General features: G+C 31.9%; 2 protein-coding genes across 2 annotated transcripts in view; both read right to left on the bottom strand.

Moving 5' to 3' along the window:
- Positions 1-7,690: 7,690 nt before the first annotated feature.
- LOC128170406 (uncharacterized) overlaps positions 7,691-25,976 on the bottom strand; it is a 45,298-nt gene continuing 27,012 nt past the window's right edge. The window contains exons 3-4 of the mRNA XM_052836181.1: positions 8,763-8,879; positions 7,691-7,752 (exon numbers count right to left, since the gene is read on the bottom strand). Of these exons, the coding sequence (XP_052692141.1) occupies positions 7,691-7,752; positions 8,763-8,879 (179 nt within the window). The remainder of the gene's footprint in view (positions 7,753-8,762; positions 8,880-25,976) is intronic.
- Positions 19,535-22,467, bottom strand: LOC128170402 (uncharacterized). The gene is made up of 3 exons (XM_052836175.1): positions 21,581-22,467; positions 20,804-21,355; positions 19,535-20,671 (listed from the first exon to the last, which is right to left on the bottom strand). The coding sequence occupies exons 1-3, from the start codon at positions 22,358-22,360 to the stop codon at positions 19,961-19,963; spliced, it is 2,043 nt and encodes a 680-aa protein (XP_052692135.1). The 5' UTR covers positions 22,361-22,467; the 3' UTR covers positions 19,535-19,960.

Below are 25,976 nucleotides of genomic sequence, written 5' to 3'. Positions count from 1 at the left end.
CCAAGATTTGTATTTTACAGGGTTTTAGGGATACAATAAATTAAAATTCGGTATTATTGGAGTAACTGTGGTTGTTACAAACAACAAGCAAATAATAACACATACCATTTATTAAACAAATGACTCTTGCCAGTTATGTGCTCTTGTTTAGAGTAAGTATTTACTTTAAGTGGGCAGTACAGTGTATTAATAGGATGGCTTTAAGATGAGTTGCATACATATTTACAATGTAAAGTACATCATCTCTCATTACATTTTACAATCCTTTTATGGTACAGATTGCACTTTTACTTGACTCATGTCATAAATAAAATCTTATTATTTTTTAACTAGGTCGTAAAAAATTACAAAATCGACTGTAAATCCGGACCGGAAGTGACGAAGACAAAAAGAACAAAAACATATAAAATTCAGATAATGTCCCATCATCTGTGAAAAAATTACCGAGATCGGTTGAGTAGTTTTTGAGAAATCGCGTGCACAAAATTTGGGGAAAAAATAATAATAATAAACAGTACGAAAACAATAAGGTCTTCCGTTGGAAACGGAAGACTTTAATAAGAAACAGTACGAAAACAATAAGGTCTTCCGTTGGAATTTCTATAATTTCTATAAAAAATGGGAAGGTTCAGCAACAAATTATATACAGAACATTTTCGACGTCGCACATTGCACCCCTGGCAAAAATTGATGTTACTAATTATGCATTTTCTCACGAAATAAATAAAGTATAGTTTTTACTTTTTTCTATTGTTTGCCAAAGAGTCATTGAAGAAAACAAAGACGTCACATGCAATTGCAATTAATAGATCTTAAGTTATGTGTTTTGCGCTATTGTTGGACAATCCTCCTAGCTTATTATATTGATTAAATCGTTACCAAAATTTTGTGAGTTAGTTCCTTTTTAAAGGTTAACAAATAGTAAGTAATATTATTATAAATTCCTTTCTATCAGTTTATGAACAATATAATACCTTACCTGCTGGAATTTCATAAAAATAACGCGCCTTTTGTTTTTTTGCATATGCAATGCATGCATTTTCAAGTTCGACACATTTAGTCGCTTTAAGTAAATATTGCATTGGGATAACGTCTTTCGGAGTTAAGATCTTTTTTTTTAAAAGAAGATCGAAGACATCTTCTGCAGACCTCGCATTGTCCAAAGCCGAGTCGTCTTCAATTTCAATTGAACCTATATTAAAACAAGCGAAAAATGTACGTGTTTGCCTTTTTCTTTAATTATTCTTCATGAATAGATTTATAAGCTACATAATTCATAATTCTATAAACTGGGTCGGTACAGCTAGCGTTCTTTATCATTTACGGTTTTAAAAAGCGTGAACTACACAATATGTATCATCAAAGGGACTTCGACACAATTTGAGATCAATATATATAGTTATCTTATGTATAAAATGGCTTACTTGTGTATTTTAAATGCTTAACCAAAATTTGAATGTAAGATGTCAAGTTACAAGTGAGATACAGAGATTAAAATTTATTGTCAAATAAAAAAAGCTTGAGTCTTATATTTGTTTACAAATAATGTTAAGTAAGGATATCACTTTTTCTTTCAAAATGACTGATGCAAGCACGATACACCGATTCAATGTGTTCATAACTAATATTACCAACAAAAGAAAGCTCCATTCAACTGAAACCTATACTAATACAAAAGATATATTAACAACAAGATTTGAGCTTTGTTTGCAAAAGGAAGAATTTCAAATTCTGTATCTTGCTTGTAAATCGTAATCTGACTTTTTAATTTTGATGTAGCATTAACAATACCCATATCAACCGCTCTAGATGTTAAAAATTGATAAATAAAATTTAAAAATGTTCAGCTCCAGTCGTGTCTCTTTAAGCTATTATTCAATTGCTCATTTCATAACATACAAATATCATAGCATTGCATAGAAAACATTTTTTACAGAAGTATTCCATAGCATTACATAAGATTTTAAACGATAAGCATATATCTACATTTTTCAGCCATTCGAGATTTATTGGATTTGAAAACGCCCCGACCAAAACCATCACCTCATAATAATCAAAGAATGATTCCTTATTCTTTATGAAATGACTGTTTAGAGTGACAGTCTCATAGTATAACATTTGTATGCATGGACAATTGATAAACATTAAAGTCTTACTTTTAAGTACCGTCTTTAGTAGGTTTACTTTTTCTGGTGGAAATTTCAAAGCTATTTCACCAATTAATATACCAAACGGCAAACGGGATCCACCATCAGCGTAAAAGATTCCTGTAGACAAATGTGTCAGAAATTTAAAATAGAGAAAAATACGGAAAAAATATGATTTTGTGTGAATTAACAATACCAAGTTTGAATATCTCTGATAATTGAATGAAAAGTCTTACATGAACTTTTACAACAATATCAATCCTTTGAATGCTTAAAAAGTATGCGTCTTTACCAATTCAATTTGTTGGTGTCGTCTCAATTTTACTCATTTGATCATACACTGTGCTCACTAAAAGCACCAAGTTCTGTTTTCTTTCAAACATATTTAAACTACTGTAAGTAGTTGCTTGATGTTGAAATGTAAAAACAAAGAAAGAAATATGTCAACCATGTGGTTTTGACCAGTGATTAAAACCCATTTTGAACTGTCATTTTTGGTTTTCTTTTTGTAACGTCTTTAAACTATAACTTTATTAAAAATTATTTATTGAAAAAAGTAGCATAGACTAGCTGCTTAATAAATGTTTCTTTTGATAACTTATCGACAATTATGTGGCCGTTCTGAACTCTATCTGCAGAAATTTTAAATATTGATCCCTTACCGTCTAAGCACAAATTATTTACGTCTTGGTGTGTCTGTGAACAAAGTACCGAAAGTTCCTGTTCGTAAATAGTTTCACCATCATCGATTCTTTTGCAGATTCTATATCCTAAATAACAAACAAAAAATGCGTTTTTATGTCGTTTAATAAGTTGCACTGATCTAAATTCAATTTTTCTTTTTATTAAGGCATGTCACGTGACTGTCAATTCAGGGGACCGCATTAAAAAATATACAAAGTGACATTTACTCTGCTGTACGTGCCTCTGCTTGCTACGCAGCCAACACTCTAACGATCAAGCTAAATGGTTTACCTTCTAGCAAGAACTAGTAGAAGCGCTTTAAATTAGACTAGAAAACAGCTGGATGTTCAATATTTACTCCAATATGTAACAAGCCCATAGACCATAACATCTGTAACCCGCCAAATCGTGTGGATAATCAAGATTTCGATCACCTACCGCCTCTGAAGCTGAACTTAAATGAATAAAAACGATGTTTTACTCGGAGGACTTTGTGTTTTTATTCATTAAAGTTTTCTATATTTTATCCGACCATTGTGACTTTTTTCTGGATTTACCTATATATAAAGTCAATTTTACTCGGTTAGCTTAGTCAATTAATTGGAGGCTTTAGTAGAGCGACAGTACTCGATGATATATTTAAAATATTGCGTCCTATTCCAATCAAATAATGCAACTCCTACATATATTTTGATATCATAAACTACAAAAAATAGAAAAAAATATGATGATATAAACTTAATGTATTTGATTTGAAATAAATCGAAAAGTACTTTATTAACATGTTTTTTTTTCTTTTTTTCTTTTTAAAGATTACACATGATTGAGCTCAATATCATCTTAAGCAATCAATTGTGACCTGTTCGATGTCAATTAAATAATTGTCCGTGTCTAGTAAATTTTCAGATTAAAGAGTAAATGTGATTATAATCACTAACGCTTTGAGATCATTATTATTATGATCAAATTTTTGATTATGCAAATATCTAATCCAATGATAACTGATTAGAAGAAACACATATTGTTTACAAGTATATGCACATCTCAAAAGATATCAATTTTTGGCCGCTTTAAAAATACACCAAAGACATCGATATAAAAAAGTGTATTTAACAGATCAAACATGTCGAGAAAAGAAAACTATTTTTTTTAACATTCCTAACCAAAAAACTGCCGCGTTAAAAAAAATATAAATAATATTTTTTAAATTCTTTTCACTTTATAACGTGTAATTGACGAAGAAAATTCTAGTCGATGACCGATGTGTCCAAGCGATAGTCAAGTACTCGTTTACATACCTAATATTAATTCACCTTAAGATGTACCATCTTGGAACGTTTGGTGAATAAGGGACCACAGATAATTTAAAAATTGACATTAAAGGGCACTATCTCCAATTATTTCACGGGATGAACCTCAGCCATTCAATCAACTGAAAGGTGACTGAAATATAACTGAAAGGTGATTGTATGCCATAGCTACGTCATTCGGTCACCTTTCCAGACTTTTCGGTCAACTATCAGTTGACTAAATGGCAGAAGTTCATCCTGTGTTTGATACAAAACATGTTATTTCACATCAATAAAATTGTTATACAAAAAGATATCACAACTTGTCTTACCTTTTCTATGATTTAAAAACACGAAACAGATCAAACAGATGATGAATACTCCAACTGTTGTTCCAAATAAAACCCAGGCGGTGTTGTTTTTTAATCTTGTATGTTGTGTAGTTTCTTGAAGAACAACAGTTGTTCCAAAGAAAATGGAAATATTGTTGTTTTTTGATTGAGTGGGTTGAAGAGGATAGGTTGTTGACGTTAAACTATTTAAAATCGGAGAGAAACAATATATATATATATATATATATATATATATATATATATATATATATATATATATATATATATATATATATATATATATATATAAGAAGAAGTAACAAACCAACAACACTCGTTATCTATAGTGTCGGATCAAAAGATACACGGTTATCAGATGAGATTAAAAAAGCACTAAAAATAACCAACGACACAAACAATAAAGTAAAATATTGTCAAATTTTCGGGACAACAAAATAAAAACTACATATGAAAGAAGAAAAACATCTACAAAACTAGCACTAAACTAAAAACTAAATAATATATAAAAACTACAAAATTTTCGATCCGGTGCTTATACATTTTTTAGTTTTTTTGTTCACATGTTAAAAATGTGTAGTGTAGTATTATCGTCGAATCCCCGCGGGATTTCTCTCCGTTACACTGCTTTCAGTGAGTTCGTGAGTTCTGACAATAATGTGGAATTATTCCAATAATGCAAACAAAACCTGGTATAAAAAAGAGGTAAGAGGTAGTTTTTTAATTTTTTTTGATGAGGATTAATGTATATTTAAACACAAACAAAAACTCAAGGATATATATGTGATGCAATACGATAGCTAACAACCGCTCTTTTTTTAAATTGTAATCTTTTAATAAAACTTCTGATGAAAAAAATATATACCTCGTTTTTAACTTGTGTTACTTTCCCAAAAATGCACAAAATCATTTACAATATATTGAATGAAGAAAGAACGCTGTCCCAACTGCTACATGTACAAATAAATAGAAGACACTATAAGGGGTACATTCTTTTTGGTTGTTTTAAGATGCAATCACTGAACTTTCTGTTTTGTTGTTACATTTAAAATTTAACCCTCGATTCTTATAGCTAAGTATCATAGGGTTTCCAAGTAGCGTAGTGGACGAAGGAATCAATAAAATTCATATTACGAGGGACGTTCAATAAAAAATGTCAATAATCAGATTCCATAAAATGCAGGGTTCGATTGACCTTTGAATTTATTTCCACCTATGATTTGGTTCATATTCTATTTATGACCGTTTATCTAACGACTTCTCATAATCTAATTCTTCTTCGAGATAGATAACCCCTACTCTAGACAGTATATGAAAATATGACAGGTAGGTCATCATCCAATAAGACTGAAATAAGAGGCCACATAAAAGCATGTGTCAGACTAAGTAAAGGCTCGAAAGAAATTTTCAAAGAACTGTGTGATGTGTATGGAAACATGTGTGTGTTTTTTCAGACATGTTTACAGATGGGACAGCAAGTTAGGAAAAATAACAAAGCAGACCTTAATGATAAGCAATATCCTGGAGCACCTCGTACGGCTTCAACGGATGCAAAACTTACCAAAAACAGATATCATCACTAATGACGATCGATTAACCATTAAACAAATAGCAAATTTCTTAGGCATTTCATCGTGGACAGTATTTACAATTTTAAAGAAACACCATGGCCTCTAAAAGATTAATGCAATATCTCATTTATTAACAGAAAGACAAAAACGTTTGAGTGATGAAATGTGTAGAAAACTACTTAAAATCTACAACAAAATCGCAATAGAAGACGTTTATAGGTAATTGTTACAGGTGATAGAGAAAAATTAACAAGATGTAGTTATCTAACAGCTGTTAAAGTATTATGTATACGCATTTTTTTTCTAATTGCGAAGGTCCTGTAGATTAAGTTGCTATTCCAAAAGGCCGATCAATCTTTGAACATGTCTACAAGAATTATGTGCTGAATAAGTTTAATCGCAACATTCGACTTCCTTATTACAACGCCCTAGCGTTGTTAGTACATATTCACCCAACTTGTTTTCTTTTTCCTGAAGTAAAAAAAGCACTTCTCAGGAAGAAGACATGCCTTAAGGAATGCTTTGGGCTCTGCCATTTATCAGTACATACATTTGTAAATACCATTCCCAAACACATTATTTGAATGCATTCAAAGCTTGAATAAATTGGTAATTATGTGTCTGTTACAGGAGAGAATTTTGCAGTTGACAATTAAAACAATAACAAACAATATTTAATTGTGTTATTTTTGTAACAACAAGGACATTATATATTGTACACTCATCGCATGTAAAAGAAACATTTTGAGATTCTATAATTACAGAAAGTCAATCAAAAGGGTTTGATAACAGTCGTTTGAAGTCAACTTTTCGTAAGTTCTATGATCGATAAAACGACCTTGTCAGCTAATATAATTTTCCACTGGGCCGCACGCTGACTGACGTTTTTCTTACAAATTTTTAGACCATAACAAATTACTTAATTGTTTAAGGACTTTTCCGCGTTTTTTTTGATTACCATAAAGAGCACACGGCGGGTGTGACCAGTCAGCAGGGGATGCTCACACCTCCTAGGCACCTGCTCCTACCCCTATCTTTTTAGAGGTCCGTGTTGCTCTGCTTTGAAGTTGTATTTCGTTTTAAGTATTTTTGAGAGAGTTGACTGTTTGTTATTGTCATTTTTCATTAAATGTGGTAAATACTATATAAAGTGAACTTTCATTAACTTGTCATAACAAAAAATAATTGTATTATCTTATCTATCATGCAATACTTCTTTTCTTGTCTTGAAAACTGATTACAATGTTGGCCATCTAAAGGTAAAATTTAATGTTAAACCAAGTTACAGTTTCAATGCGCACAATTTTGAAAAACAATCGGGTAGTTAAAAAAAAGATTTGACTTTGAATAAATTTTTGTCAATCGCTTCTTGTTTTCCTTATATTTAATTTTAAAATTATTACTTCTTTTTCTTTCCATTATTATTCTATTCGTCTGAGACGGGTAATGACTGATTGAGAATATAAACATATGTTGCTCATAAATATTCGTAATGTATGCGTGTGTTTTGGGGGTTGTTTTTAGTGTACATTTGTGGATATCGTTATGAGTGTGCTTGTTTTCCATTAATGAATAAATTATTTTTTTAAAAAATCGGGATCGGTCCAAAAAAATGAACCTAAGTGCAGTGACATTTTTTTTACTGAGTCTTACCTCTGACAAGATGGTTCAGCGAGGAAACATCTATATCCAATAGATGTGCAGTGTGGATCTATAAGAGAAATGAAAATTTGCATCCGCATTATATTGCAGCCTCTACATAAATAATCAAAAGAGGTTCAATGAAAACTGAAACTTAAATCTGACTAAAGTAAAGGAAACGTCATATTTACGTAAATAATATAATATATAATGCTTTAATCTCGAAAACTAGGGTGACTAATCATACACTGAAATTCATATACACATGTCTTCAATATTACCATCACCTCGATTGACCTATTTTAGTTATTTAAGCATATTCCTTTAAAGCAGAGAGAGAGAGAGAGAGAGAGAGACAGACAGACAGACAGACAGACAGACGGTAATGCAGTTTTTTAAATACATGTTGCAACAAAACTTAAAGTTACCTTTAAAGTATCAAAAACAAATGTTTGTACAAAGTAAAGTAGATCTTGTTTTTTAAAAACATTTAAACCATGTATTTTTTTGCTAAACATTGAACCCTTTTTGTTGTTTTAGTTTTTGAGATGAAGATTTTAATGATTTTCTCTATTTATTCCTTAGTAAAAATCTACCTTTAATTGTAGCCCACTCTACCCCCAAGGATTATGATTTGAACAAACTTTAATCTACAGTACTTGGTGCTGCTGCTACACACGCCAGCCTTTCTGGCTAATTGTTTTTTTTAAGCAGAAAAAAAGGAAGAAAAGCCAAAACGTTTATAATACTTCTAATTTATTTCCGTTTATCTTTTTTTTTATTTCAATAATCTTGAATTCCCTTCATTCAATGTTACTTTGTATAAAGTTTTTTTTAAAATTAACCAACGTATTCTAAAAAAAAAATGAAAATTTAAAAAGGGACAACTTCAAAGCAGACAATGACATTTTGATTAGATTAAAAAATCAACTAGTAAGGGTAATTCTGATTGGAAATTCATTGTTTAAGAATCTGTGGTTTATCTAACATTTTGAAATAAAAGAAACGCCGTACAGTGTTGTTTTGGTTTTACTCATTTTATAAACCATATACATGTAGGTCGCATTATTTGATACCTACGTTCAAACAGTTTAGATGAGACATAGGAAGAATTGGGACATCCGTATAGAAAACCAATGCAGCTGTATGAATCCACAGCGAAGTAGGTGTAGCGCTTGCTCAAATATAAACAAATATCTGAAATATAATGGATTTGAAATTAATAACCAAACATATTAAATAAAAAGTAATGAACAAAAATGTATGATAGACATGCGGCATGCTTGCATATATTACATATTTGTCGTTTTTTTTTTCTTTTTTTGTTTTTTTTGTTTTTTTTTTTTTTATTTGTTGTTTTTTGTTGTTGTTTTTTTTGTTGTTGTTTTTTTTTTTTGTTTTTTTTTTTTTTATTATTTTTTTTTTTTAAATTTCGATTTTTTTTATTTAAAGTTAACTTTGTATCTTAAAGTCATGTAAAGTGAGTAACTAGACATTATAGATTAAAGATTTAACACGGCCCATATGTAAATACAACATAGAGCATATCATGAAAAACAGATAAATTACTATGTGTGTGTTTGTGTTTAACATTTAGGAATATAATCACGAGGAAATTATATTTTGTTTAAAAAAAAAATGTTAAATGAGTTTAACTTTATAATCGATATAAAGACTATTTCTAAAAGATACTAATGCATTTTACATAAATGCGCAAAAGCATGCGCATTAGTAGTTAAAGTCGGCCACCTTCAACTACTAGTAAAAATAATTATCGAAGAACTTAGTCAGATATGTGCCTCTAAATAAAACACATTTTATATAGAAAAAAATCAGTATGATAATGCTAACGTTAAACTATACCGAAAATAAGTCACAACTTTGTTTTTACAATTTTTATACTTTTATTTGTTTCCCAAACTACATAAATTCATCAATATATATTTAAAGCATTTTATTGATAAAACAAGCCGTGAACATTTGACAAATTCTGATGAAAGACATTTTTAGAAATTGACTTTCTTTTCATTCATTTAAAATCAATCCATTATGTACGAGAAATATCAGATGCAAACAAAATCGTTTAAAAAAAATCAGTGTAAAGTAACACAAAATTGTACATTGAAATACAGGTATATACGTATGCTAATTCATATCTGAAAAAAGTTAATGCGTTGTTTTAATTATTTCTAAAGATGATATATTTTACAGAGAATAAGTTGAGGAAAGATGACGTAGTTTCTTGATTCTTGGCGTTATTTTAAAGCTTCTTTAGGACGTTTGATCCTGCTATCAAAAGTCTTTAAGTTTTTTTCTTAAGTATTTTTTTTTAAATCTACACACATAGCTTAACCAAAATCCAAAACAAAATGTTGTGGTCTATATGCTTTATTCGACGCTACGGTGTACTGATATGTCCTCACTGCACTGAAAGTGCAGATTGCACATAAATAACCGTTCTTCCCTCTATATTTTATATCAGAATAAACCATGGCCTCAAATACAAATTTATACTATTTGAAATAATTAAGATTAAAATTATCTTAAAGAAAAATGTTGAATTCTTCATCTAATTGATATTTTGACCTTTTTGCACTAAAAAAAACCGCTTTATCCATTAACGATTCGATATTTAATGGAATTATTAAAAAGTCTCAAACTTTTTCGCAAATTTTGATACACTTGTCAGAAAAATCCTACAAATTCAGAAAATAAAACCAAAAACATGGGTTTATTATGTAAAATTTGAGATAAGGCATGAAATAAACTAGTTTTAGGCAACAATTGGGATTCATATTTCTTAAACTTTTTTGAAATACTGTGGTTTCATTAATATTCAAGGGTATAAATTTTCGTGAATAAAGTGAAAATCACAGTTTCAAGGACACATAAATTCGTAGCCAATGAACCTATCAATACAAAATGCTAATAGAAATTGCACTTCAATTAACATTAAATTTCATAGGTCAACTTGATAACGAAATCTGTGAAAATTGGTATTCAACGAATATTGATGAAACCACAGTATAAGTTAAATTTCCAACATATGTCGATGGACTACAGGGGCTTTCGCCACATATCATTCCCATATCAAAATGATATTATTCTTATATAATTGCATATGAGATGATAAAAAATGGCATCATGTCAGAATCATATCATAGGTATCTAATGAGAATCATAAAATTATGATATGCAAATTATATGATAAGGGCATAATATCAAAATTATATGATCGCTTATATAATGATTATATAATTCTTATATAGAGAATTATTCATACCCTTTTCCATATCACAGCTTGTATCAGCCCGAGACTCCAATATCAGCCCGAGGGATGATATTGGTCGAGGGCTAATACAAGCTGTGATATGGAAAAGGGTATCTATTATTATATTTATAACATACTTAGTAATTTTTTTTTTTTAAAAACCATCAACTTGAACAAATTGATTATTCATATTATTTGAAAAAAGTCTGGACATGTACATGTATTTGATAAAAATATCAGTTCTTCTTGTTTTAACAAACATGAAGCTACAGAACGGAATTTTATCAGGTTTTAAAAGTTGACTGCTTTAAAACATTTGCTAGCATTTGAAGTTTTCAACTGCACTTAAAATGTCGACTGCAACTGACAAATGTTTTTTTTTTCGTCTGTAATTATGCAAAAATGCCGAAGCGTAAAAAGGCAGAGGAGTTCCGTAAGGGGTGTGATACGGATCCTATCAGCCCTGGAGGGCTGATAACCTGTATCAGCTCCGGAGGCCGATACGGATTTTGTGATGCCATCTGTATCACATGTGCAAAAGTCCTGTATTCATTACTATGTATGTTATAAATGACAATAATGTAATTCTGACATGATATGAGAATCATATGAATATAATACATGAATGTGTGCATATTATAGCTTTGCAACGCAAAATATGCCTCATATTTGACACATGTTAAACCTCAGTAGTAAATAAGATACTTAGAATGTATGCTATCCACATATTTCACATGTAAAATAAATGCCTTTTTTCATTTGTTGATACTCCTCAACTTGCTGGTTTAACCTCCCATCAATTGATTTTGAGAAATGTTATTCGTTTTCCTTTCCACGCCACTTGAGTTAATCTAAAATAATAGCTAAAAAATACAACAATTCTCAGAATTAAAATAAATTTAATTCCTGCATATGATAACATATATTTCTATTCTTCTTGTTCTTTGGTGCTTCATTAGTTTTCTGAAAAAGAAAGATTTTTTGACACAGAGAAATTAAGATATCAGTTTTATGATTTGTAAATAAGCACAATGCTATACTACACAGGTTGCTCCTGTATGCGACGATATGTCAATGTTATTCACTAGATTTGGTGACAATGTGTTGCAAATGAAACATGAACATCCCCTCCTGATACACATCTATTTCCCATGTAATAATAATTGCTAAATCATTTCATTGGCAAGCTTTGGGAGAGAGAGAGAGAGAGAGAGAGAGAGAGAGAGAGAGAGAGAGAGAGAGAGAGAGAGAGAGATTAAATGTCCAACATCAGTATCAATTTGACAAAGTAAAGTATTACCCCAAGTTTATTTAGCCCTTCAAGTTTTTCCATCCACTTCTCCCTTTCTGATGTGTTAACCAAAGAGCAAGACAAGTTTGGATTTTATCCTGACAAGGAACATCATAGCTTTAAGAATCAAAATGTAAAAAAGCAAAATCATTCATGTGTTGTTAACTATTAAATGAACTTTTAAAAGTTTTATGAACATGTCTAAGAGAAAACCATGCAAATATGGAAAGTCTCAATGATATGCAGCAAGTCTCAAGAATGAACATAATTTTATCATAGATTTAAAGGATACCCATCTAGAGTCAGATATATGATGTTTGTTTTTGCACTGGATGTTTCTATTTATAGTAACGGCCAGTATTGCATTCTGGTTAATTAGCTTCTAAAATCCAGAAAAGTTAAGAGAAAAATTGTCAAATTCAGTAATAAATTACAAAATGTATAAACAATATTTGAAAAAAATAAGTTTATATTCTTAAAGAAGAAGTTCAATCCTTTAATCGTTGCATATTTGTTTTCATATTTCTATTTACACCATGAAGTCCTTATGGTGTAAATGTTGGCAGGATGCCAAGAAATGATAATTGTTTATTTTTGTCAATTTTTCAGAAAGAATTTCTGTGAAAATGGGGCATTTTGGGTTAATAAGAAACTGTCTGATACATTATTACAAATATATAAGATCCATCTTTGGACTCTCAAGGACTAAAAAGTAATAAAATAACAAAAACATCCCATTTTCAAATAAATTAAAAATTTGTGGGATTTTAAAATTTTATTTTACAAGCGATTTTAATCCACTGAAGTCAATATATGTAATTAAACATGAAAAAAACCCACCTTACATTGCTTTTAATTAAAAAAGATAGTTGTTATCATTGTTTCTCAAAGAACTGTTATTCATTACATTTACATTTCATTACTACTGTTGGAATTGTCTCCCCTGTTGCGCTCTTCTGCAGAGAAGGTAAACTAGTCAGAATGTTGACAAAGCTATACAAGTTCAAGTTTAGACAAAGAACTGAGAAATGCTGTGAGTGTTGTAAATATATATTTTAATATTGAATGATTTTAATTGCACAAAAATTGCCCCATCTTGTTAGTGTTATTCACTATATCACATATTGAAGTTTGATGGAGACTTGTATCTAGTCTATAAACTGCTATTTTCTGTCCTGATATATTTAAGCAGCACATTTGGACGATTTTTAATCAAAATATACAAACCTGTGATAGAAGTGCAATTAAAATAGATGAAAGGGAAATGTTCCAAGATAATCTCATTCACAGATTATCATATTATATTTGAAAAAATCCACAAAAACGAGAACTGATTTCTTACAAAGATTTAATTTATAATTAAGCATTGAATCATTATTTTTTGAAAGATATAGTCTTATAACTGCAGCGGCGTGTGCATACAAATTTTCAAAACGCGCCCTAGCGCGTTATGAAAATTTGTATGCAACCACCGCTGCAGTAATGAGACTATATCTTTCAAAAAATAATGATTTAATGCTTATATTTACATTTTTGTAACTTCTTGCCTTGCCTGCAAATGTGCTTTATATGTCAAAATATCTGTTTTATCCTAAGGGTAAGTTCAAATTAATGGAAGAGCCACTGTAACAGCCACAAGCATGCACTTTGATTCTCACTTGTGACGTTGCATTTCACAGCGTTCAACGTTTGTGACGTCATAATAAAATTGGTCATTCTAACCTTTGAGTACCCTGTGTGTGTTACAGTCTTATAGCTGCAGTGTCTTTTCAAACACTTTGCATGCAAAAAATATTTGGAATGTAAATATTGGGGTATGTTGAAAATAGATAGAATGATATATCGTTAAAATGACAGATGTCCTACGGACCCGGTTTGACCTGAGCGTAGACTGGTCACGGTAAGATTATTTGTTCTATGTTGAAATCATTAGGAATTCACTAGGAATGCCTCGCGCAATTTTTCATCGTTATCATCGGAGTCTGTTGCAATAGACATCACGTTTTTGTACGCGTATATTTCACTGGCCATCTATAAACCACCTGCAAATATTAAGGTTAGACTCCTATAAGCCTTTATTTTGACTGTTTGAATTTCTTAAGCAAACAAATAATTGTAAAAGTGAGTAATTGCCCCCCTTTTCAATGTGATTCGCATATAAATTTTAAAATCATAATTAAATCATATCATTATTGTTTTGATCCGCCCGATGGAAGAATTTATAATGTAAGCTATAGTTCAATTCTTCGATCCTTCTCTTTACATATTTTTTATGATTTTTTTTTTTTTAATTTAAGTTAAAATATTCATGGAATCTTGAAATGACAGAGAGGGGGCCAGGGTTTTTTAGTTCTTGAGAATGTAACACAGTAAGTACATCTGAAATAAATAAAGAGCTCTACTCCCTACCTCTCTATTAGCAGTTTATCACCTCTTGGAAAAAATTAAAGTTTGTGCCTTTTCTTAAAATTAAAATATAGTGGTAAAGGAAAAAAGGAAGTGTTAGGTTACCCTTTCCACCGGGGATCTCAACCTGCAAAAACCGCATAGAAATATAAACATAAACTATAAAAAAGCTATCCCAAATATTAATAAAGACATCATAACTTGTTTTTGTGGGATTGTTATTTGGGATGTTATTTAATCATAACCCATCATAAGAAGACCTGGTCACAGAATTATGTAGCAGTCTAATAAAAAAGTCAAATTTTTTACACTCTCTTATTGTCTTGTAATTAAAAAAATTGAAAAAAAGAAATGCTAATAAAATGTGTCTCTATATTATATTTCGCTGATATTATGCTGATATTTACAAATTTTAAGCGTAATTTATGATGTATTATATTTTTATTAACAATTTTTCAGGTTTGATATTGGGTCCCTCCACCCTTCAAACAATAAAAGTTCAATCCGTTATACTGTCGGACAAAAATAATTACCAAATATACCTTATTCTATGATAATTTAATTCATTGGGAATAGGTTCCACACCACTTCCACATTTTTAAAACTCGTCTGTAAAATTCAACTGTTTAATGCTTTATCATTTTTTTTCCATGGAGGTTATCTTTTTGGTTTTGTTTTTTTGTTTCCTTGTTTTTGGGTTTTTTTGGTTGGTTTTGTTTTGGGGTTTTTTTTGGGGGGGGGGGGGGGTTGAAGTTTGGTCCTACTTCCTGAATTAAAAGATCACTAGTTCAAGTATAAAAAAAATGAAAAGATCAATAATGTATCACTATGTTTATGAATTAGCAGAGAGAGAGAGAGAGAGAGAGAGAGAGAGAGAGAGAGAGAGAGAGAGAGAGAGCAAAGAGATTGTCAATCTGTAGTAAACAATATGTAAAATTACACACCAAAAGAGCCCGGCTTTAAGTGTTTCAGTAATTTGAGTTTTGTAGTTTTTCCCCTGTTATTATTCATTCTTGTATCTAATGGGTACTCCGCCTGTCTTAATGTGTATTGTGTAGCACTGGCATATAATGGGGTGTGGTGGGTGTGTAAGCTTCTTACTTTTTCTTTCATTAATAGTGAGATATATAAGATTTTTCAAAATAGGTAAGTCCACTTTAGCTTACATGTATTATCAAATTCCCATTTTCCCATGATTTCTCGTGTTTTAATGGCATCGATAAAAAATAAAACCTGAAATGTGTTGACGCAACCCTTCAGTTCAGTAAAATATTGTTTGCCTGCAAATATGTCGTTTTTTCCCCATCTATACATGTGACAATGTAAAGCTAACGCTAAACTACAGACTCTGGAGAGTTTTAAAAGTAGAAAAATGTCCAACTTTAAGACAATATATTTGCAATATTATTGAGAGTCCAAAGGCAGATTTTTGATAGATTGTAAAGATAAATGTCCTTTTGTAACTAGAAACAGATTTAGTGAATTTAAAGTGCCACTTTCTGACTTTCAAGCATTAAAAAAATGTATATTTTTACAATTTTACAAAAAGTTGGAAACATGCCAGATATGTGACCTATCTGCACTTAACAAAAGGAATATTTGGGAATTCTCACAAAATGATTTTCACAAGTGTATCTTGTAAGTGTTAACTCTAAATGACTTTTTGAATTTATATTTAAGCTAAACTCAAAATTCTTAACAATAATTTGATGACTTATGCAAACTTTTATTTTTAAAAGGGTCAAAATGCTATTTTTAGTAACAGTGCTGCAGAACCAAGTTAAGACTGACCACATAAAAAAAAATGGGGCAAATTATTTCAAAAAGATGCACACTGTTACACACAAAATATAAAGTTGATCAGAGAACCTTGCTCCCACCACATTTTGCATGGTTTTCTCGTAGACATGCTCTTAATATCATTCTTAGGAATCTGGAAATTTTAAATATTAAGTATTAACAATACAATTAAATTTTAAAATAATTTTCATGATGTCATATAAGTATCATACCAGATTCAGTGCAGGACGCAATCTTTCTATAAACGTGAGGAGAATGCCAGGATTTTGAAATTATAGTCATACATCTTCGGACTACATCCAGACAAATCTTAGTACTAAGCTTGTGTACCGTACTATAATAGCAATTTGCTGAAAAATATTTAATACACAATAAAGTGATGAACATAAACATAGTTTAAATACATTTATACTTTTTGAAAATACTGACATTTATACTACAATATTACTTAAGGTTTAATAGAAATAAATGTCATGCTACTATTTTGAAGATGTGAGAAAATTATGAATAACTTGTTTTAATTAAATTGTAATAAAATAACACTCACTTGTGTGACTGACTGGTCATTTCCAAAAAATACTAGTACTTGTCTTGAGTTACCTTGTTAAAGAAGAAAAATAAACAATAAACATATTTACATTATACATATTTTATCTGTTTGTAAAGTAAATTAATTTTTAAATTGTAAATAAATAACATAAATAATGTCAATGATATAGTTATACATAATTTTATGCTTGACATGCCACATGAGATACTCAGTGAGTCATTCCCTGTTGATCTTCAACAGCTGAGAGGAAGGCCTACTCGTTGCTTCACATCAAGCTTTGCTTTAGATTTCGGCTACTTTCACATTGAAAGTTTTTAGTGCTCAGAAATCGCTTGATCTTCCATTAATTGATATATATTTTGCGTTGGTGATTGTTTTACAAAAGTGTGTTTCTATCTGAATCCAATTTATTTAGCTATAGCTGCACAGAGCTGTCTCTTTGGAGATAGACCTATAATTTAACACGCAGGTCTAAATTTTAATTATAAAATTGTTTATCGTTGCATTAAATGTTGTAACTGAATTTCCTCATACGTGTCATAAATACTCCAACTCTCTCCAGAGAAGGAATATAGTAGTTTTTATAAATATAAATGATGAATGATTTCGATCGTCGATCTACTCGAATTTTCTTGGAAAACACAGCAACAGTTCTATAGCATGTGCAGATCAATTTGCAATCTACCGTCAGTTGAGTTAATTAATTGCTCGTAAATGAAAAAGAAATAGGACTGGTATATTCTTACCTATTATCTGAGATCATCCTGCAGTTTCTGATATCTTCTGCGTTTGTGACGTAAAAATATGACGTATACATGTGAACGACAAAATCGAAGCCGATTCAGGTTTCATTCCGGAATTGTAAACACGTGGCTTAAGTTGATTAAATAATTCGTAAAAAATATATTTCTATACTATATGCCTTTATCAATAGTGATTTTTTTTCATTAAACAAAAATAGAGGAAAGTAATTAAAATGTATACACTATTTACCTATTTTACTTAAAAGCAATAGAAATCCACTCATTAAACATTCAATTATCTTATAATTTCAAACAAATTGTCATATCAAACCAATAATCATCATGCCGCAATTAATTCGAAGGTATCTTAAATGATTTTTCTACAATTTCCTTGGAAATATTTTGATGTAAATCACAATCATATAATTATGATATGAATCTTACATAATTTTGATATGATTTTATTATGATATAATTCTCATGTGAAGTAGTTATCATATAATTCAAATCATATCAGAATTATTTGATAGGGATTATATAATTCGTATATGAACCCTTACCATAATATAAGGCCTCTGGCAAACAGTAGCTGAAAATTTGTGGAGAGTTTGCTGCAAATTTGCGACAAACAGTTGCCGCAAATTTGCGGCAAGTTCAGAATTCGTATGCAAATTAGCTTATGGCAAACTGTTTGTGGCAAAGAACAAGGGACGTTATTGACGGAATTTGGCCGAATCTTGAAAGACAATGAGGTTTATACGAGTCATAGTTGAGAATTTTCTCTTTCTAATGATATATAACTTGTTTATATCTGATCATGTTTAACAACACGGATTTAGTGCTAAAAGGCGGTGTTAAGAATTCATTACGTTAGGTTTGACGTTCGTTCTATATGACACGACGTCAATTACGCATCTCATTTCCGTTATATAACCGTCAATCATCCAAAAATAAATGATAGTGCGTACAATTTTTTTAAGTTAATTCTATCGCTATTTAGAATAATTATTCTTGATGTCCAGGGAGAATGAAAAAGTCGACTTGTTTATACATGAAAGTTTATGCTGCACCATAAAACGCTCGTATTCAAGTAACAAAAGTTAGATTATTTACGCCCCCCCCCCCCCCTCTCTCTCTTTCGAATTCTCTCATTTACTTATTGTATACATAATTTTTTTCGTATATTCCAGTTAGAATATTTCATCTATTGCAAAAATATATGTTTATCTTTTACTACCGAGACATATTGAATGTATTTACATCAGATACTTTAATTTTTTTCATTAGAAAAAAAACCCACTACAGTCTTTTTAACCTGTAACAAATCAGTAGGCGGTTTCGTCTACATACGACTATTATAGTCGGAAATGTTTTAATTTGTTGTTTAAATCATGTTTCTTTGTTCTTCAAAATTGTGGTATCAAACTTCAATCGCAACTTCTCGGGCCTTTCCGGCAGGCTTGGAAAAACACCTCGAATGTATTACATAGGCGTCCATGACAACGCCCTTTTTATAAAACTTGATATAAATACAACACATTTTACGATCTGTTGAGATGTAAGCTAGACTTCATTAAAGTAAATGATTTACCCTAAAATATAACACAGAAGCGACTTATAAGGATTTCTAGCCGATACTTATTTTAATGAGAATCGACTCCATTTTGTATAAAATTCTAACATCCGGTAATGTTGATACATTCGAGGTGTTTTTCCGAGCCTGCCGGAAAGGCCCGAGAAGTTGCGATTGATTTTTTTTTAATTAAGCTTACTAAGTCTTGTTTTCACACTTTCGTTTTCTCTGCATCTCAAATCTGTGGTAAAAAAATCTGTCAAAAAAATGTGGTAAATAATCGTGCAATGTTAAATATTTCCACACACGGATAGACTATTCATTTACGTCTTATAATTACCTAGTAGGCATTAAAACAAAACTCCCAATTTTTCTCCAGTAATTTTTCTACAAATTATTTGATACTGGCAAATAAACGTTACCGGTAAAACTACTGTATCATTATAATTATTCAGTTTGATATTGTTTGTCAACTATATTCATGTGTTCATTTTCATTTCATATACATAACAAAACATGAGAGATAAGGAAAAAGGGAGAACATTTAATGATAGCAGTGGAAAACTTTAAACCAATTCACGTTTATCAAGATAATAGGATTAACACTGATTTTAATAAGAACAATTTTAAAGGGCATTCAACATTTATTCCTCCGTCGGACTCTCTGATCCACTGTCTGACTCATCAACAACACGGGCTGCATCATCCAGGTGGTCCGCCCAGTTACGAACTCCTTTCACCGGTGTGGACTGGTGCCGTGCATATGCAAGGTACCACAGAACACTTGTAATATGCGCGCAGCATCCGACTACACGGGACCCTGCCTTGCAGGAAAGAATCGCTCCTTCACGGTGGTGTATCCAACACTGATATTTCTTGGCCGAAACGTGGCGACTTTGAATCTTTGCGCCGATGATATTTTGTACATCTTCTGCTATGAGAATGTCATATGCGCCATCTTCCTGTAAATGTTCGTGTGAGTAGGCCTTAGCCATCTTAACTTGGTAAGTTCCTAATGTGATGTTGCGGATTTCCTCTTCAGTTAGAATGGGGAAGTCGGTGGCTACATCATCGGCATCCATCGCTTTCCACAGAGAAGATCTTCTGTCCCAGCCCTCATTTTCCACTAATTCTCGAAGCTCGTTTCCTTTTTGTGACAGATAAAGCATTTTGGATGCAATTGCTTGATCATCTTCAGCTGCTCCAGAACTTAACGGAGGACAGTATTTGTTAGAGAGAGCGGCGGCAATGCGGACATAATCCCCTATGAACGGTATTTGTGTATTAGACACAGTCCTGTCAAGGTACTTCCACCGCTTAATTCTGCCGTTTGCTGACTCCACCACCCAGCGCACCTTTTAAAGATTATGAACAAAATTATCATGCATCATTTACATACACAGAATATACAACGCATATAATTCAATAATGAATTTGAACCAAATTAATTTTACATATTTATGTTTTGAATCAATTAAAAATTCTACCTTGGTTATCAACCTGGAACTGTTCGATTCCTCGGTTGTGTGTTGCTTTGTACCTCTAAGGAAACATGGCATCTCCATCCGGATACCAATATCAGATAAAACATCAGCACTGTCCCTGAAGCCACGATCAACAATAAACGTGTCACCATCATTTAACCAGCTCCTCATTTCTTCCGCATTTTTCTTAATCATATGGTTGAGGATACCGGCGTCGTTGTTTTTGGAGTCAGACAGATATGGACCTTGGACGGACACAATATAGCCAGATGTTGTGACAACCATCATGGGTTTCACAAGCGGCCTGTGCTTATGTAAGCTAAAGGAACGTCTGGAGAAGCTGAAATTGGTGGACTTCTGGATGTATATGTACGTCCCGTCTAAAACAAGCAACGCTGGGATAGAGTTCACCAGACCAGATGAAAACAGTTCCTGTGCTAGTGGCCTTGTATGCTTGGCTATGACGTCCTCGCGGGAAATATGTCCGAAACCTAAATTATGTGGTACAAAGTCACTCATAAGGGAGCGTCTGGCTGAAGAAACGGCTCTGCGTACCTATAAAAACAACAAAATATACATATCAAAAGTTGTCTTTTTCATTTGGAGACTATATATATATATATATATATATATATATATATATATATATATATATATATATATATATATATATATATATATTAAGTTTATAGGGGGGATTATCAAGTCCAAAATACCCCCCCCCCCCCTCCTCAAATCCACTTATGATCAATAAGAACATTATTACATGTATTAACGCACCTGCCATTTTTTCATATTAAAAAGGGTAGCCAGCATCTTGTTGTCCAAGGCACATCTCAATTTCATCAGCAAAATCGCAACACAAGTGCGGATGCTTCTAGATTTTGAAGACTTTATTTCCAAAACATTAGCCATAAGATCATCAAACTGGGTTCGGGTCAATCCTGTAAGATTATGATAATCCTCTGACGTTAGTGAGGCCTCGCTGTCAAAATCCAGACGAATAGAAGCATTTCTTTTTGCATAATTTCTGATACTGTCGAGGAGATGGTTCATGCCTTCAACACTGAAAGACGTTGATTTTCTAATTCTATCCGACACGCCTTGATTTAACGCCTCTGAGGTCATATGCCCGCCATGAATATGAGTAGGACAACATCTTGAACCTTCTTTCATGAACACACCAAGTTGTACAAACATCTCAAGTCGTGACTGTTCAGGAATGACAACAAGTTTGCGTGGTTTCTTTTCACAAACTGCACAAGCATCATGTCGATATCCAGTAGACGGAATAGGAAGTGTCGTACGTATTTCCAGTGGGGCAACATTTTCTTTGTCAGAATTAGGATTGAGTCCCGGGTATTGGGATTCTTGTTTCAGAGAATAGTAAAACAGTTGCCTGCATTTATTACAAACTACGTCACTTTCATTCAAGTCAGTCACAAATCGTTTGGACAGAAATTTTCGAAGAGCTTTATTTCCAGAAAGCGGTCTTCGTTCACTAGTCTTTACGCGCTTACTACAGGTTACACAGGAGTATGGTCTAAGTTTGGATGACATGGTTTAGAACCTTGAATAAAAATGCATAAATTTTAAAGAGAAATATTTAGACTATTAATGCTCTACCTAACAATGGTTCAAAGGTCACTGGCGTCGGAAGCAAATTGAAAGTGGGGGGGGGGGATAGACTAATTAGACTAATCCTCAGAAATCTTAACAAGCGCAAAGTCATGAAAATCCTAATTCGTGGAGGGGGGAGGGGGAGTTTACTATAGTTCCACAAAAATTGTTACCTACCAAAAATTTTCCAAATCATGAAATTCCTACTCCGTGGGTGGGGGGGGGGGGGGGGGGAGTATACCTATGACTCCAACTTCTCAATATTTTAATCTTTTCAATGTAAATTTAGGAACAATTCTGTTTACTGCGACAAAAAGTGTGTGTGTGTGTGGGGGGGGGGGGGGGGGGGGCTGAACCCTCTCTGATGCTATGTGCCTAATGGTTAGGTCTAACTTTGCAAAAAAAGTGTGGGGGGGGGGGGAGGGGAATAAGCCCCCCCCCCCCCTAGCTCCCACGGTTCCGACGCCTTTGAATGTAGATGGATTATAGACACGCATGAAAAAGAGGCGCTTAGATTGAAATGAATATGTTTAAATATTATAATGTATACAAACTGTTATACAAAAAATTACCATTATAAATTTCAGGTGAATTACACTTACTATATATGAAAACACAAATAAAACCAGTAAATATATATGTATACAGCGGTATGACAAAAGTATTCGCGAATTTTACGTTATATGTTTATGTCGGAATTAATCATTTCTATACTCTCTCTCATACTCTCTCTCATACTCTCTCTCTCTCTCTCTCTCTCTCTCATTCTCTCTCTCTCTCTCTCTCTCTCTCTCTCTCTCTCTCTCTCTCTCTCTCTCTCTCTCTCTCTCTCTCTCTCTCACTTAATCTATGTACTAAATTAAATGTAAAGTACAATATCCCTAACATATTTCAGCAGCCCTTTTTCATACAATGAATCATAAGAAATCTGTCGTGATTTTGATGATTTTAAAACAAAAGTGAATAAAAATAACACATCCTGATTAGTGTTTATAGCTTGGATCGTTTGTTATTGAAATGATAGACGCATTATCGATGATTTTGTACACCCTATTAAAGGCTTCGTGTAATCCATCGGTATTCCTGGTATAACATAGAATTCTTTTTATTCAGAATAAACTTCTTCACTTTGCATTTGAGAAAAATGATTTAACAAGATTAGCACGAACTATCTCGTGCTGAATGTTTTGCTTTTCGTAGTTTACTCTGTCTTCTAAGTCTATTAAGTCCCTCTATCCTGTTATTGAAGAACAAATGCGTGTGCACATGTCGCTTCATTTTATTAAACCTTTTAATCCCTGATAAAGCTAATAAGGATTTACAGTTTCATGCGTAAATCCAATTTTTTCCTAAGGTTTAGAGTGATAATAGAGTTTGATGGGGTGTGTGTTGGGGGGACCTTTATTGGTAATTTGTAAATTTAATTAGTTTGAATTTTTCAGGGGGTGGGGAGGGTCCAGTCCCTCGACCCACTTCTAGTTCCGCGCCTGAACCTTATCTATATATTCAGTTTTTTGCACTTACAGCATTGATGGCTGAATGATGCATGTAATTTGTCTATTTATTAAATAGCTCTAAAATATTTGCTTTATTGTTAACAGTAAACATACACTCATACACAATAGATGATAATATCTACATTTTAAGGAATTGCCTGTGTGATGCTAACGATTTAAACCGTTTATATAAACACGGAGTACGTGTTCATGAAGAGAAGAGTTGAGAGCGCACTGTGTAGCGTTAGACCTATCACTGGTAGGTGTATTTATTTAATTGAAAATTTTATAAACTATACAATGCTCAGAAATGAAATACTAGTATTCTACAAATTCCATCTTTTTATCTTACCTTAATCACATAATGGATATCAGCATCTATAAGCGTTGTGAGCTTTCACATCCACGGCTGTTTGAGCAAACGTTTCCAACGTAAATATTGTGTAAAATCACGAATAAAAACGTTGCGTATCTAATTCCGGATTAATTGTTTTTAAAAAATTGAGTATTTTCACACACATTAACCGCCACGAAATTAAGCGTGGAGTGATATTTGAATATGATGAAATTACATTAAAAATATAAAAGCGGTTAATGCATGTGAAAATGGTAGATTTAATCAAAATATATCGATATTACGTTAAAATAAACGACATTTCGCTTAGAAGCCGGTGTTTCGCGTTGTTTTGTGACGTCACGATTACTTATTACGTCATTTTCAGCCAAGTCGATATTAGCTCTGATCCTAGTTCTTGCACATGATCAAATATTTTAATAAAATACCTAAGTTAAAAAATCGTTGAATTTCTCGGCCGATTTCGGCCAATACCGTCCCTTGTTCTTTCCCACGAAATAACAGATAAACAGAGCAACTTTAAGATATTACAACATAAGAATAACAATTAATAAACACTGATTATCATTTAATAATGAGTTACTAAATAACTAATACATGTACATGTAATGCTTTTCAATCAAATAACAAATGACTTTTACTGGTGATAATCAAAGATGTTTAACTTAAACAGTTGAAGCAAAATTAGAGATAAAGGACACAAGTTAAAATAATTAACTTTACATTTTACATATTTTATAAATTTAAAAATAAACACAAAAATGATGAACAAACGATAATGAAATTTGACAAATAGTATTCAACCGATCGGTGATGATTTGTTGCTGCAGATAGATAAACTTGAATGCAGTTTGATCACAACATGCAGAGACGGACTTGGAGAAAGTTCACAATGAGCAAAGTTCAAACCATATAGTTCACAATTAAGCCCTACACGATCACTGGTCATATTACAATTAATCACGGCATTTGTTAAGGCATTCTCGATGGATGTCTTCTTTATGACAGTCAACTGTGCTCTCCGATTTAATTTCACATAAAAACAATATCACACAAATAGCCGAATATCACAATAATGTCCACAATGATATGGTCAGACTTGAGCACTGTTATATGCTCTTACACGTAGTCTAACAAAAGACTGTCTTCACTGTCTTTTTGGGGGGTTTGCATCATAAAATCAGCGAGTTAGTTGTTCATGCCTGGTTTTCTTTATGTCTTTTCAAACCCAGTCACCAGGGCAGACCTATTTGGAAGATAAATGAATTTCATACAAGCACAATTGTTTTCAAATTTAAAGCAGTTTCTAAAAAAAACAAGTTAGCCTATCATATACCTACTCAATCTATTAATTTATAAAAATCTACAAATTTGCACTACTATTACTCTGACTATGTGACTAGAACATAAATTCTTTTATTAAAGTAATGGAAATGTAAATCAACTAAAATGTATATACACTATGTAATAATAGCTTCATAAATTTGACGTTGTTAAAATAAATTTTGAATTTAAATTATCATGCATCACTACGATGTCATATAACGAGCGTTTTGCTTGAATCGACACCCGGCATTGTCATAGGGACGGTCTTAAACTGTTAAACTTATTATAAATCATCACAGTTTTTCTTTTTTTAGTCCTATAACTGTTTGAACTGCCAATCAACAAATATATTTTCATTACTTCACTTACTTTTTCAACA

This window comes from Crassostrea angulata, chromosome 2 (assembly GCF_025612915.1).
Source record: "Crassostrea angulata isolate pt1a10 chromosome 2, ASM2561291v2, whole genome shotgun sequence".
Taxonomy (NCBI): domain Eukaryota; kingdom Metazoa; phylum Mollusca; class Bivalvia; order Ostreida; family Ostreidae; genus Magallana; species Magallana angulata.
This window is presented reverse-complemented; position numbering and strand designations above follow the sequence as displayed.

Excerpts from the sequence above, each read along its gene's own strand:
- LOC128170402 (XM_052836175.1), bottom strand. The coding sequence starts at position 22,360 with ATGTCATCCAAACTTAGACCATACTCCTGTGTAACCTGTAGTAAGCGC. Across the intron at positions 21,356-21,580 it reads TTAATATGAAAAAATGGCAG|GTACGCAGAGCCGTTTCTTC; the intron begins GTGCGTTAATAC and ends TTGTTTTTATAG. Across the intron at positions 20,672-20,803 it reads GTTCCAGGTTGATAACCAAG|GTGCGCTGGGTGGTGGAGTC; the intron begins GTAGAATTTTTA and ends AATCTTTAAAAG.